The 14,131-nt window shown below is 40.3% G+C and overlaps 1 protein-coding gene across 3 annotated transcripts in view; it reads left to right on the top strand.

The window, feature by feature from the left end:
* Positions 1–14,131, top strand: part of dus1l (dihydrouridine synthase 1-like (S. cerevisiae)) — a 60,252-nt gene that overhangs the window by 27,534 nt on the left and 18,587 nt on the right. For all 3 annotated transcript variants that reach the window (XM_059948583.1, XM_059948582.1, XM_059948584.1), the window contains 3 exons: positions 499–595; positions 2,379–2,467; positions 13,453–13,616. In XM_059948583.1, coding sequence (XP_059804566.1) covers positions 499–595; positions 2,379–2,467; positions 13,453–13,616 — 350 coding nt within the window. The remainder of the gene's footprint in view (positions 1–498; positions 596–2,378; positions 2,468–13,452; positions 13,617–14,131) is intronic.

Genomic DNA, 14,131 nt, shown 5'->3' with positions numbered 1-14,131 from the left:
TTGTGTGATTATATAGGAAATGTTATTTGAAGGAAACTTACTTCACTTCATCTCTGACTCAAATTTGCCATTATGTCCTTTTATTCCACACCTGATTTTAGATAACCAAATTTAAATAATCAGCTCTACCACCTGAAGGTGTAATTCCATTTTACTGCGTCCTTGAATGGGGAAAGTAAATGAGGTGTATGATTGCATGTGGTGTTCCCTGTATTACCAGTAGATGCCCCTAGGTAGCTGATACCTGTGTAATAAAAATGAATGGAGCCCCATTGTGCCCACTGTACTATGCACAACCAGGAAAGGAAAGTAGTTATCAGATTTAGAGCAGCTACTGAATTTTTATGTCTGATTTTAAAACCTTTTAAAATCTTTCCTGTTGGACTAGCTATTACATTTTAAAAATTGAAAACTTTTGATGTAACACATTGTGCTATTTGTCAAGCTTCTTATTTGTCAATATGTATTTTACTGAACAGAGACCTGTACTTTTTATAGGCTACAGGTTTACCATGAATTAAGAGAGGAATTAGCAAAAGTGAAAACTCTGGAGGCCATTATAGAGGTCAACAAAGAACTTAAACGAAGGTGTCAGGTATGCACAATCATGATATAATCAAGGAATTGGTGCTCATACCCACAATAAGTATATCTCTTGCTGAAAAACAATGTAAATGTTTTGAAGGGGAAAGATAGATACATTTAGCATTAAAGAAATTAATATTGTTTTCCTGAAAATTTGTTCTTTTTTGTGCAAAGATATATTCAGCTAATTTATTACAGAATAAAATTAGGATGGCACAACAATAATACAAACCTAGCTGAAAATGAAACTGGTTTTAATTTTGTTAAAATACAAACAGTTTATTAACATGATTTCTTTAGAATGTGCAGTGGAAAATGTTCTCTAAGAGGCCTAGTTGGATTTGATTATTCTGCAATGTAATGCTCAGTTTCAAATGCAATGTAGTATCACCTTACAGTGCAATTGCTTTTGAGTGTTACACTGAGCTACACTGTGCCAGTTGCATTCCCAAAGAATAGCTCATTATGCTAATGACATTAACCACATTAAAATTAACATGAGCCTTTTAATTGCAAGATGCTTTGTTAACTTTCAACTTTTAAATTCATAACCATATTTTTGAAAAAAAAGCATTATATAACATAAAGTAAGAACTTTTTAGCTATTGTCAAAGTTACCTTGAAGGCTGAGAGGTAGAGAAGAAATTCCACCCGTAGTGCAGGACTATGCAGCTATTCACTAGGTGAAGAATGCCCAGGGTCTGAAGGATGTTAAATTTGTGGTAGGATTATAAAGGTGAGTGTAGTCATGGATGAAGGGAGAGTGCAAGGCATAAAAGAATATGTACTTGTGGATGAGAATTGTAAATTTGTAATGTAAGGGTAAAAGCAACCAAAGTAAGTTACTGCATATTGATGAAGGGCAAGTGCTACTTGCTGGTTTCAGTATTAAATCTTTATATTGACTATAGATTATTTAGTGTGGCGATGGAAGATCATGCAGAAGAGCTTTGGAGTACATAGTCCTGGAGATGCCACATCAATTAGTTTTTCAGGAAAACAAAGTAGAAAAGTTTACAAATACTCAATTGGGCAGCAAGCATCTTTGAGGTGAGAAACAGTGACAGTTTCTGGTTGATCTTTCTCATGGATCTCTCCATCAGAAATGATTTCAGTTTGAACTCGTAGGACTAGATGTTTAAGTCCTGTTGATAAGCAGATCCTAACTCGGGTCATAGCATAGAGATTTTGAGGTGGGGCTTGGTGGGTAGTATTTGCTTCTCAGGGAGCATCAGGTGGGCACTCCTTAGATGTTTTGTCAAGTTAAGCCCACTACATTGCGAGAGGGCTCAACAGTGTGACCCAGGCAACCCCCCCCCCCCACTTCACATCTAGTCACCTATGGGTCATTTTAGGGCTCAGCTGCCATCACTCCTCTTTATCCATAACCAGTAGGTTTCACTTGACTACCTCTGAGCGTTCTTTTATAACTGGACTCAGACTCCCAATCCCTTCAGCAATCTGACTATGGACGTAGCCACAAATCCTGGGCAGCCAACTCCTACTAGGAAAACCTGCACCATCTGTGGCCAGAGGTTTTAAAACTCTACTATATTGTTATCAGAATCAGGAAAAAGTCAATTTTGAAGGCTGAATTTAGAATGTAACATGATGGGGGAGGGGGTGGGGGGAGAGAACGTTTGAGCAGTGAAAGTACCTCCCCATTTGTAGGTGGCAATGAACTCAAATAAGAGGGAGATTTTACCCATGGTAAGAAAGAACTTGCAGAATTTGAAATAATTGTTTGCATTATTCTATTGGAAATATTTATAATTGTTTCCTCATGTCTGTAGGATGAAATATCCAACTTAAAAGAAGAAGAAACTAGAGAAAACCATTTGCCTCTTCCTCACTGGATTTGCCAACCGTATGTCCGACCAGGGTAGGAGAGATTTATATTTAGAGTTTACACTGACAGGCATATTTATAATCAGAGCTACAAAAATACTCATCTTGGATTATTGTAAATTTATACAATAATAACTTGTTGGAGGAGGGTTGGGGGAAGCCAAAGCTAACGGTTAAATCAGAAATGATGCAAATTAATTTCAATTGAACAGATGTGGGATATGATTGTTTAAGTTTTGCAATAGCTAATTGGCTTGCACACCTTATCTGATTTTCTTCCTCATTAAAATCAGTGCAAAGGATAATCAAGCAAAGGATCCAGTTTGGATTTGCTCATTTCCCTCTGTCAAAAATTAAAATCACTTGACTACTGTTGCATAAGAGCTCAGAAACTGGGTCTTGTAAAGAAATGCTGCAAATGAGAAATCTAAAAGCCTGCTTCAGCAACAGTTGACTTGGAAATGGCTGGAATATCAGGACTCTGAAGAAATGTTCAAGTTCAAGTTTATTGCTGTTCAACCATACACATGTCTAAAGCCAAATGAAACAACTTACCTCTGGGATCAAGGTGCAAAACACAGTACATAGATCCCATGTAACATACACAAGATGCTGGAGTAACTCAGCAGGTCAGGTAGCATCTATGGAAGTAAATAAACAGTTGATGTTTCAGGCCGAGACCCTTCTTCAGGACATAAAAAATGTTAACATAGTAAAAATTCTAATAATAAAAATTCTCTGGGTGTACAAGTTGACATTAAATGTATGTACAACATATAGTTAAATATACAACACTATAATGCTACTGGTGGTAGGGTGTTCAGAAGTCTCACAGCCTGGGTGAAGAGGCTGTTACCCAGCCTAACACAATTCTTGTTCTTATACTGCGGTATCTTCTGCTTGACAGTGAGAGATTGTGGGATGGACGAGAGGGGACCTTGACAAAGTTGAGGGCTCTGCAAACACAGCGCTTCTAGTAAGTGTCCTGGCATGGGGTGGAGGGAAGGTAGAGACCTGATAATTCTCACAGCAGTCCTCACAATCTGTTGCTGAGTTTTGCAGTCAAATGCCTTACAAATCCCATACCAGAGAGGGATACAGCTGGTCAGCGTAATCTCGATGGTGCTCCAGTAGAATGTGGGGGCAGGGAGCTTCGCTCACCTCAATCTACTCAGGAAGTGGAGACACTGCTGTGCTTCCTTGATTGAAGATCATCTGTGATGTGTGACCCAAGAAACCTGGTTCTCTTAGCTCTCTCCACAGAGGAGCTGTTGAAGTGCAGTAGAGAGTGGTTATCTTGCATCTTTGTGAAGTCCACGTCTTGTCCACTCTGAGACCCAAGGTGTTAAGCTTGCACAAGTCCACAAACTGCTTGACCACTTCTCTGTTTGCCAACTCTCGTTGTTGCTGATGGGCAAAAGTGAATATCTTTAATTGCTGAGTACAGAGTAAGACTTGGCCAGCATTTGTCTTAAAGTAGACTCCAAGTTAAGATCCAATAATTTTCTTTCAATATTACAGTGATTAACAGATCCATCAGAATAGAGTCAGCACTAAAATTTTAGTCATAATTAATCATTACAATGCTGTGAAGGAGTTGCTTACAGTCAAGGAAAATTATTCACTGAAAGGAACATAGAAGGTGTACACAGTCTGTGATTTACGTACTTATCTTAATATTTACTTAAATTGTATTCAATATTAATACAATTGAAGATTATTATCTATTTATGTAGCACCTTTCATGCCCTTTTCAGCAAATCCTAACATGCTTTATAGCTTTTCCCAATGCAGTCTCTGTTTAATGAGGCAAACTCTGGAACCAATTTACATACTGTAAGCTTCTATAAACAGAAATGGAATAATGAATCAGTGTTTTTGTGGATGCACAGGACACTGGAAATGCTGTAATCCAGCACAAAAATCAAACTGCTGGAGGAATCCAAGGCAGAGAGTATATAGAGGGGAGATTGCCAGTATTAAAAGGAAGGGACGAGGCAGAGACTGGCTGGTGATAGCTGGTGTATTTTTCTTAAATGCTAGTGCATACGAATAATTTTTGCAAACTTCAGTCATGAAGCAGAATTCTCCATCTTCCAATTAACTGAAGTGTTTAAATTCATCATTCTTTGCAGAAGAAGTATAGTAAATTTTAACAAATGTGAAATAATCGTAGTTGAATTACTTGGATATTATCAAAGCCAACATAATAGCTACATTTAAAAAATAAGTTCTCAATTGTTCAATCATTGTTCAAAGTTAGAGCAAAACACCTCATTTTTTTACAAAATGTAAATATTTAGGTGCAATTAAAAAAAAATCACAAAATACAGATTTTCTTGGCAATAGACTTGGTGAAACTGGAGAGGGTGCCGAGGAGATTTACTGGGATGTTGCCTGGGACAGAGAAATTAGATCTGTTCTCTCTGGGACAGAAGAAATTAAGGAACCTGATGGAGATACAGTATATAAAATTATGAGGGGTGTATATCAGTTATAACGCTGGAAGTATTCCCCTTATGGGATGCCATGGTAGTGTGGAGGTTGGCGCAACATTATTACAGCTCAAGACATCAGAGTTCAGAGCTCCACTCCAGCACTGTAAGGAGTTTGTACATTCTCCCCGTGTCCGCATGTATTTCCTCCAGATGATCTGGTTCTCTCCCACAGTCCAAAAACATACCAGTTAGTAGGTCAGTTAGTTATTGTAAATTGGCCTATGATTAGGCTGGATTTAAATAAGTTGGTGGGTTGCTGGGAATGTGGCCCATTGGGTGGGGGTGGCCTGTTCTGCACTCTATCTCTAAATAACTAACTAAATAAATAGATAATAAAACTAATGGAAATAAATTTAACATAAGGAGAAGATATTTGGAGGAGATTTGAAGATGAACTTCTTCACCCGGAGAGAGGAAACTACTTGGAATGCACTGTCTGAGAGAGTGATTGAAATAGGTCACTCTCAGAATTTTAAGAAGTATCTATATGCACTTGAATCGTTTTGGTATAGGAGGCCAAGGACCAAGCGCTGAGAGATGGCATCGATACATAAAGGCACCCATAGGTTGGTGTGTACGTGTTCCTGATTCCATTCTGTATGATTCTATGAGTTTATGACTGCGGATCTACTGACATAATGTTAGCTAACCTATCCTTGAATCAGGGTCAGCACAATATAATTAAACTTGTCAAATTCCCGGCAACATCTCTGCCTGTATTTGGAAGCTTTGTGCTGGGGAAATGCATAGACTCATACCATTGTACTGTGAGAGGGGGAGAAAAGGTCATCTTTAAAGTGGTTAGGTGATGTGAAAATAGTGTTCTACCATCTAGCAGTTACCCCTCCATAATACAGTAATTCAGCAACTATCCTACCACATTCAATTGAAAAGTTGATTCTATTCTTCCTTCCTTGGTTATGGTGGGTGTCTTTCCATATAAATGTTGTTGGTGATCACCGTCAATGAGGCAGTAAAAGCTGAAAAGGAGATATACACTGTCAGTTCATGATTAGTGTTATAGAACCATTTAGCTCAGAAGAGTCATAGGATGGAAGCTTGATGGACTGTGACTCCAGTTTTATACTAGAGTAATCATTTAAAGTGGTATTGGGGATGAAAGCTATTCACACTTTATGTATCTTTGTTTACAACTGTTCTGAGTATCTTTACATGCATCATGTCTTCTGATTAAGCTGTGTTACACCTCAGTGTTTTATTATGAAAAGTTTTAAAAGTGAATTTGCTTTTGCCATTAACCTATAAAGTGGACTGTTGGGGTGTTCCTGCGGAACTGTCTAATGATCCGGTGAAATCAACAGTGTCAAACTCTTACACTTTCTGAAGATTCCTAAATTCATAATTTTAAAAATGGATTTCTTCTTCATGTCCTACAATATAGTTTAATCAATATAATAACATATCTCTTGAAGATTTAGGAGTGTAGTTAAAACAATATAGTTTAATCAATATAATGAACATATTTCTTGAAGATTTAGGAGTATAGCTAAAGCAGTTTGCTGAGTTGGAAATGTTTGTTATTCAAAACTAGAATATTGATCTTTAACATCAAAGTATTCAACAGAGAGCTATAACAACTCTTACAGCAGCCAAATTTATGGTCTATGAGTACTAAATTATGGACAGTTTTTCTGTCTTATACCTGCAAGAAATGTGCTCCGTTATCATTTTATATTGAACACTGAAACTGAGTGTAAAGGATATTTTTGCATAATGGTTGGTGTTGATTTTGAACATTAGCCTTATTGTTGCTGATGACTTCAGTCATACCAGCTTAAGAACAGTCCTGCCAAAGTTCAGAAGCAGAATTAGAATCAGGTTTAATATCACTGGTGTATGTTATGTCGTGAAATTTGTTAACTTTGCGGCGGCAGTGCAATACATGATAAATATAGGAAAACAAATGTGAATTATGGTAGGTATATACACTCTATCCTCGTTATATGCGTCTTCAGTCTATGTGGATTCACAGTTATGCGAGGAACCTATTTCTACCACCATCTCCTTATATGCATCCAAAACTCTCAGTTATGCGAGAAGCACCTCTTTCCCGCTAGTACAAGTCATGTATGCACGCCTCACAGTCTCACTCCCGCCAGTCTCGCATTGATTTTGGTAAGGTATGGGTGCGCGATTTTGCGCTCTTAAACTTCTGTTGGTTTTACCTACGGTACAGTGATTTTGTGCTTGAAGTATTTAACTGTGCCTCCTAATCATCCGATGTCATGTCCTGGGCCATCAGCCGAGTGGCACAGAACCTCTTTAACGCTTGAAAAAAAGTTGGAAATTATAAACTGCACAGCATCAGCCAAAGGTAACACAGCTCTGGGTCACTACTGACGGGAACAGAATCTTATCTTTAAAGTTCTTTAATGTGCCAGTCCATCCTAAACATTTGGACAACATTCATCCTAACATAACAGTGCGTTTCCTGCCGCCTAACACAACATTGCTGATTCAACCACGCGACCAAGGTGAGATCCACATTCAAGGCGTACGTATTATATTTTTATGGCAAACTATCTCTCAGATGCTGCAAGCAACAGACAATTTTGTAAATCCCGGGAGGTTACCAACGGTGAGGGAATGGTGGAAGTCGGAACACTTGGCACAAATGGCGATGGATGTGGACCCAAGTTTGGAACGGAGTCAGCATTTCAGTTTTCCCTGCCATCAACCCTTCTTCCCTACAAGCAAATTTATGCTGAAAAACAAAATGCTGCCAAGCAAACAACCCTCACCACTTTCTTCAAACCGATGTCATCTCTAAGAGTTCTGTGAGTCTTCCTTCACCCCTTGCTGTCCTCAATATGATCCCGACACCACAACAACCACTCATATCCTGGAGCGAACACACCTGCCATTGTTGGTGAGTACTGTACACCTCAGGATGTTAGGTTTCTATGATTTATTACATTGAATATTACCTTAAATTGATGAAATGTAATACAAATGTTGTCTTTGTTACTGCTTTTGTGTCGTATTGGTATGAAAATGTGAATAAGTTACAGATGAAACATATTTAGGAAGCCCTCTGGAATGCATCCCTATTTTCTGCATTTAAATAATTATTCACATTATGCATCGACCTAGAGGAAAGTATCTCCCGCATATGACAAGGGTGGGGGGGGGGGGGGTGGGGTGGGGTGTGTGTGTGTGTGTGTGTGTAATAAATAGTGCAAAGTCAGAAATAATGTCGTGAGGTATTGTGTGCCTTCTGGCTACCATACCTCCTTCCTGATGGTGGTAATTAGAAGAGGGCATGTCCTGGGTGGTGGGAGTCCTTAATGATTGACTCAGCCTTTCTGAGACACCACTCTTTGAAGATGTCTTGGATTCTATGGAGGCTAGTACCCATGATAGAGCCAACTAACTTTACAACTCTCTGCAGTTTACACAGATCCTGCGCAGTAGCCTCCCACCCGCCCATACCAGTTAAACAAGTTCAACCAACACATCAACTTCACAAGCAGAGAAGAGAATATATTAGACCTGGTCTATATGAACGTTCCTGGAGCCTACAAGGTTGCACCCTACTCCCACCTGGGATACTCACACCATATATCCATTTGGCTAATCCGTGCATACAAGACCATTGGTTAAATGAGTGAAGCCAGTTCACAGGGAGATCAGGACCTGGCCAGAACGTGTTACCTCAGCGCTACAGGACTGTTTTGATAACACAAGACAGAAGTGCATTCAGTAAGGCAGCAACCTACGATCATCATGTCAACATTGCTGAACATATGGAATCGGTGACTGGCTACAGAGGAAAATGCATTGTGGATGTTACTGTGATTAAACACTACACTGCCAGGGCAACTCAGAAACCATGGCTGACTGCAGAGGTTCGTGCACTGCGTAGGCAGCAGATGACTCTAAGGCCAGCAAGGGCCATAATCTGTGCAATTAGGAAGGCAAAGTGAGAGTCCTCACAGAAAATTTATAGACACTTTTGTGGTACTAGGGACAATTACAAGTCCACCCTGCATGTCAGTGACAACGCAGCCTCCCTTCATGATAGGCTAAAAGCCTTCTATGCACGATTTGACACAGTGAATGATGTGACATCGGACATTATATGTGGTTGGGTGCTGAAGGGTTGTGCAGCCCAGCTAAGAGAGGTCTTAACAGACATCTTTAACATCTCTTTGTGGCAGTCCACTGTCCCTGCAGGCTTCAAGGCAACCCCATTGTTCTGGTGCACAAGAGAGCAGTGGTAACTGGCCTTAACGATTACCAACCGGTGGCACTGACCTCACCAATCATGAAGTGCTTTGAGCAGCTGATGATGGATTGTATAAAATCCCACTGGTGATGTCATAGCTTTGGCCCTCCACTCTGTCATCTCCCGCCTAGAAACCAAACCTCATACACCAGAATGTTGTTCATCAACTTCAGCTTGGCATTTAACATGATCATCCCTCAGATGCTGGTGGGTAAACTGTCCTTGTTGGGACTCAACACCCCTCTCTGGAATCGGATCTTAGACTTCTTGATGGAAAGACCGCAATCAGTCCAAGTTGGCAGCAATATCTCAAGCTCTATCATGCTGAGCACTGGTGTCCCCTATGACTGTATGCTCAGTTCGCTGATTGTACAACAGTGATTGGCCTCATTGGCAACAATGATGAGTCAGCATACTAAGAGGAGGTGGAAAGGTGCGTCAAATGGTGTGAGAACAACAACCTGAGAACATGGACAAGACAAAAAATATGATTGTGGACTAAAGGCAGTCAGAGGTCAAGCACTCTCCATTGCAATCAATAGCTCTGCCGTTTCTGAGAGTGGGAAGCACAAAGTTGCTTGGTCTGCACATAACGGAATATCTAACCTTGACCCATAATGGCTCCCCATTAGGTAAGAAGGCACAGCAGAGTTTACACTTTCTAAAGAGATTGAGGCATGCAAGGCTCACTACCCCCATTCTAACAACCTTCTACAGGAGCACCATTGAGAGTGACCATAATTGGGGTGACTCAGGTCTCCAATGATCCTTCACGCCTGTCTTTGTAAATGTCCTGAATCATGGAAAGTTCACATCTACAGATCTGCACCACTCTCTGCAGGGTCCTGTGATTGAGGGAAGTACAGTTCCCATACCAGGCAGTGATGCAACCAGTTCAGGATGCTCTCAATTGTGCCCCTGTAGAAAGTTCTTTGGATTTTGAGTCCCATACCAAACTTCTTCAACCGACTGAGGTGAAAGAGATGCTGTTGTGCCTTTTTCACCACACAGCCGGTATGTACAGACCACGTGAGATCCTCGGTGATGTTTATGCGATCAGTTGTGTTGGTAGGCGAATTGCAGGTGTCCAGTGTGGGTGGTGGCATACTACAGATGTAGTCCCTGACCAGCCTCTCATTTGCTTATTATTGAGGTGAGTACGACAGGATGCCAGTCATTCAGACATGTTACCTAGCTCTTTTTGGGTACAGGTTGTTTTGAAGCAGAAGGACACTCTACACTGGGAGAGGGAGAGATTAAACATGTCTGAAAATACAGTTGTGCCACACACACTTTGAGTACCTACCCTGCTACACATTACTTTCCTTGATGTGTAAAGTAAAATAAATGACATATGAAATAAAAATGAACACAGCATCTGAATTTACAGTCATATAAAGGCACATAGATGAGAATAAAAAGGCTATGGAGTTGCAGCCACTATAACTTTTTAGACAAAAAAAAAGAAAAATGCTGGAAGTACTGAACAGATCAGGTAACATCTTTGTGGAGAGAACCAGTTAATGCTTCAGTTCATTGAATTTCTAAAATGCTCTTTTAATGAAAGCCCATCGCCTTGGAATATTAATGGTCTCAAATAGTAATTCAGCTGATTCAGTGGTTAAATGAGAGAGCTGTCATAGTTTCTCCCCTGTTCCCCAAGAAAATTCCCAAAAGAAGCATGTCACCATGTCTTGGAATAGTACAACAGGTAAGGTCTTCAACCCAATATTAAATATAAGAAAATGGTAAATCGAGTGAAAGGATTCAGCAAGTGAACTGCTGGAGGAATTCAGTGGGTTGAGTGATATCTGTGGGGAGAGAAAGGAATTGCTGACCTTTCAGGTCGAGACTCTACACTAGGAGTGAGTGGGGAGGGAAGATAGTTGGTATAAAGAGGAGAGGGAGAAAGGGCTGAGACAGGAGCAGATAGGTGATGGATAGATGGGTGGGATGAGGAGCCACGTGGGGATGGGAGTGTGGTGGAGTTAAGAGACAGAAACAGAAGGATGACAAGTGTAAGCAGTTGAGGGGAAAATGGGGTCACATGGTGCCAGAAGGGAGAAGGGAAAGGTGTAAGTAAATACTGAGGCCAGAGGGGGGTAAATGGAGCCACAGAGTCTGAAAGTCCTGGAATCTGCAAAGTAAGGAAGATGAAAATAGGAAATATTAAGGTAAAGATGGGCAAATAGAACCAGAGGGGGGAATAGATAGATATGGTAGATGAAGTACATGGGTGGTAGACAGACGAATCCAGGAAGGGGACGTGGATGCAAGTGGGTGATGGGGGGCTAGAGCTAGGAGCAGATATGGGAAAGGAACAAAAGTGGGAAGACTGGCATGGATGGGGAATAGAGAGAGAGGGGGCATAAATTAAGGGTTACCTGAAATTGGAATATTCAGTGTTCATACAATTGGGTTGTAGACTTTGTCAACCTTAAATTCTCTTTATTTTGCTCTGTGCAATTGCAGTTACTCAGCGCCCGTCCTTTTGCTACAAAGTGCCACTCTTGCTTATACAGTGGCTAGGCGGGAAATCTCTCCTAACCTTAAAGTTTAAAATAAATTTATTATCAATGTACATATATATGTCACCATATACAATCCTGAGGTTCGTTTTCTTGCAGGCACTCTCAGTAAATCTAATAACCATAATAGAATCAATGAAAGGCCACACTCAACAGGGCAGACAACCAGTTGCAGACAATAAACTGTGCAAATACAAAAGAACGAAAATAAATAAATAAACAATAAATATTGAGAAGATGAGGTGAAGAGTCCTTGAAAGTGAGTTAATACACTGTGGGAAAAGTTCAATTATGGAGCAAGTGAAGTTGAGGGGAGATATCTACTTTGGTTCAAAAGCCTAATGGTTGAGGGGTAATAACTGTTTATGAACCTGGTGGTGTGAGTACTGAGGCTCCTGTATCTTCTTCCTGATGACAGCAGTGAGAAGAGGGCATATTCTGGACAGTGGGGGGATGGGGGGGTTCCCTAATGATGATGGATGCTGCTTTCCTGTGACAACGCTCCATGTAGATGTGCTCAGTGGTGAGGAAGGTTTTACCTGTATGGACTGGGCCGTACCCACCACTGGTTTGTAGGATTTTCCATTCAAGGGTGTTGATGTGATGCAACCAGCCAATATACTCTCCACCACACATCTGTAGAAGTTTGTCAAAGTTTTAGATGTCATGCCAAATCTTTACAAACTTCTAGGGAAGTAGAGGTGCTGCTGTGCTTTCTTAGTAATTGCACTTATGTTTTGGGCCCAGGACAGGTCCTGTGAAATGATAACACCGAGTAATTTAAAGTGACTTTCTCTACCTCTGATCTCCTGATGGGGACTGACTTATAGAGCTTCGGTTTCTTCCTGAAGTCAATTATTGGCTCCCTGGTCTTGCTGACATTCAGTAAGTGGTTGTTATGGCACCACCCAACCAGATTTTAATTCTTCCGATACGCTGGTTTGACAATGCCTTTGATTTGGCCAACAGTGGTGTCATCAGCAAACTTGAATATGGCACTAGAGTTGTGCTTAGATGTACAGTGAGTAGAGCAGAGGGCTAAGCACACAGCCTTGTGTACCTGTACTAATGGAGATTGTGGAGGAGATGTTTTTGCCAGTTGGAACTTAATGGGTTTGCAAGTGAGGAAATGGGGAATCCAATTTGCAAGGAGGTATGTGAACCTGTTGTGCCAGTAGGTAAATTGGAGCGGATCATAGTTGCTTCTCAGGCAGGATTTGATATGCCTCAGCACCAACCTCTTAAGTACTCAAGTCTGACGAGCCCTGCAAAGATTTAATATTTGGAAGAAGCTGCTGGGCTTGTGTTTGACAGAAAACAAAGCTTATTGTTGTTTTAGGAAATTATTTGAAGATGATGCACAAACATTACTTAGTCACTGCAGTATTGAAAAATAAATGCAGAACACATTGGTCTGACAAATCTTGGTACTTCCATCCAGCACCAAAAATGTGACAGCTGCAAGCTGGTAATCAGCAGGGTGGCTATACACTTTTGTAGAGAGTTGTTCAATTCCGTAAAAGAACTATTAGCTTTTGGGTAGTATGCTTGGAATGCTGATAAATTGACATTCATGCAAAAGGAAGGCAAGTCGACCAAGTGGATTACTACCATATCAGAGGCTCTGGGCAGATCATCATGTCGTGTACTGATGCTCTTGATGATATTTAAGTGCACAAACTCTATAACATATGTTGTCAGTAATTTCAATTAAAACAAATCTTATTTCTGTTCTGCTTGACAGACCCAAGGACAGTAATTCTCAAAATGGGGAACAACCTAATGGTGGGAAAACCAGTGGAAAAAGAGCGCTGGAAGAGGAAGATGGGAATCTTGAATCCCTTTCAAAGAACAAACAGAAAAAGAAAGCACGAAATCCCAAAAAAAATTTTGATACTTCAGTGAAACGTAAGTTTTCTAATTTGGGATCTATGTGAAGGATGAAACCAATTTTATAGATGAGTACACTGAGTTATTAGTCTTGCACTGGCCCCAGTCAAAATGTATTGTTTTGATCAGAATATACTTTAAATTTGATTACTTATGGACCTCTGTACAGTACAAAACTCCACAACATCTTGAGTTCAAGCAAAGAAGCCAAATTACTGGCTAGTGCAGTGAGCTGTGTTCTTTGCTCAGCCCCATGATTGTTGCCCGTTGTATCTATGGCAAAAGACTCATCATGAATTTCCAAACACAACATATCTTGTTCTGCTTCAATGCACCATGTAATGATTTGATTTGTATGAACACCTGAAAGGTGAGCTTTTCACTGTATCTTGGTATCTGTGACAATATCAATAGCAATCCTGCTAAAGTATTTAAAATCATTCTTAAAAGTGAGTCATGCAAGATGCTGCTTAGAAGCAGAATTAATAAAATTTTAGACTAACTGCATTCTTTCAATCCTTGAATTCTCTGTT

This window comes from Hypanus sabinus, chromosome 23 (genome assembly GCF_030144855.1).
Source record: "Hypanus sabinus isolate sHypSab1 chromosome 23, sHypSab1.hap1, whole genome shotgun sequence".
NCBI classification, from domain to species: domain Eukaryota; kingdom Metazoa; phylum Chordata; class Chondrichthyes; order Myliobatiformes; family Dasyatidae; genus Hypanus; species Hypanus sabinus.
Note: the sequence above shows the minus strand (reverse complement) of the source record. Positions and strands in the feature narration are given on the sequence as shown.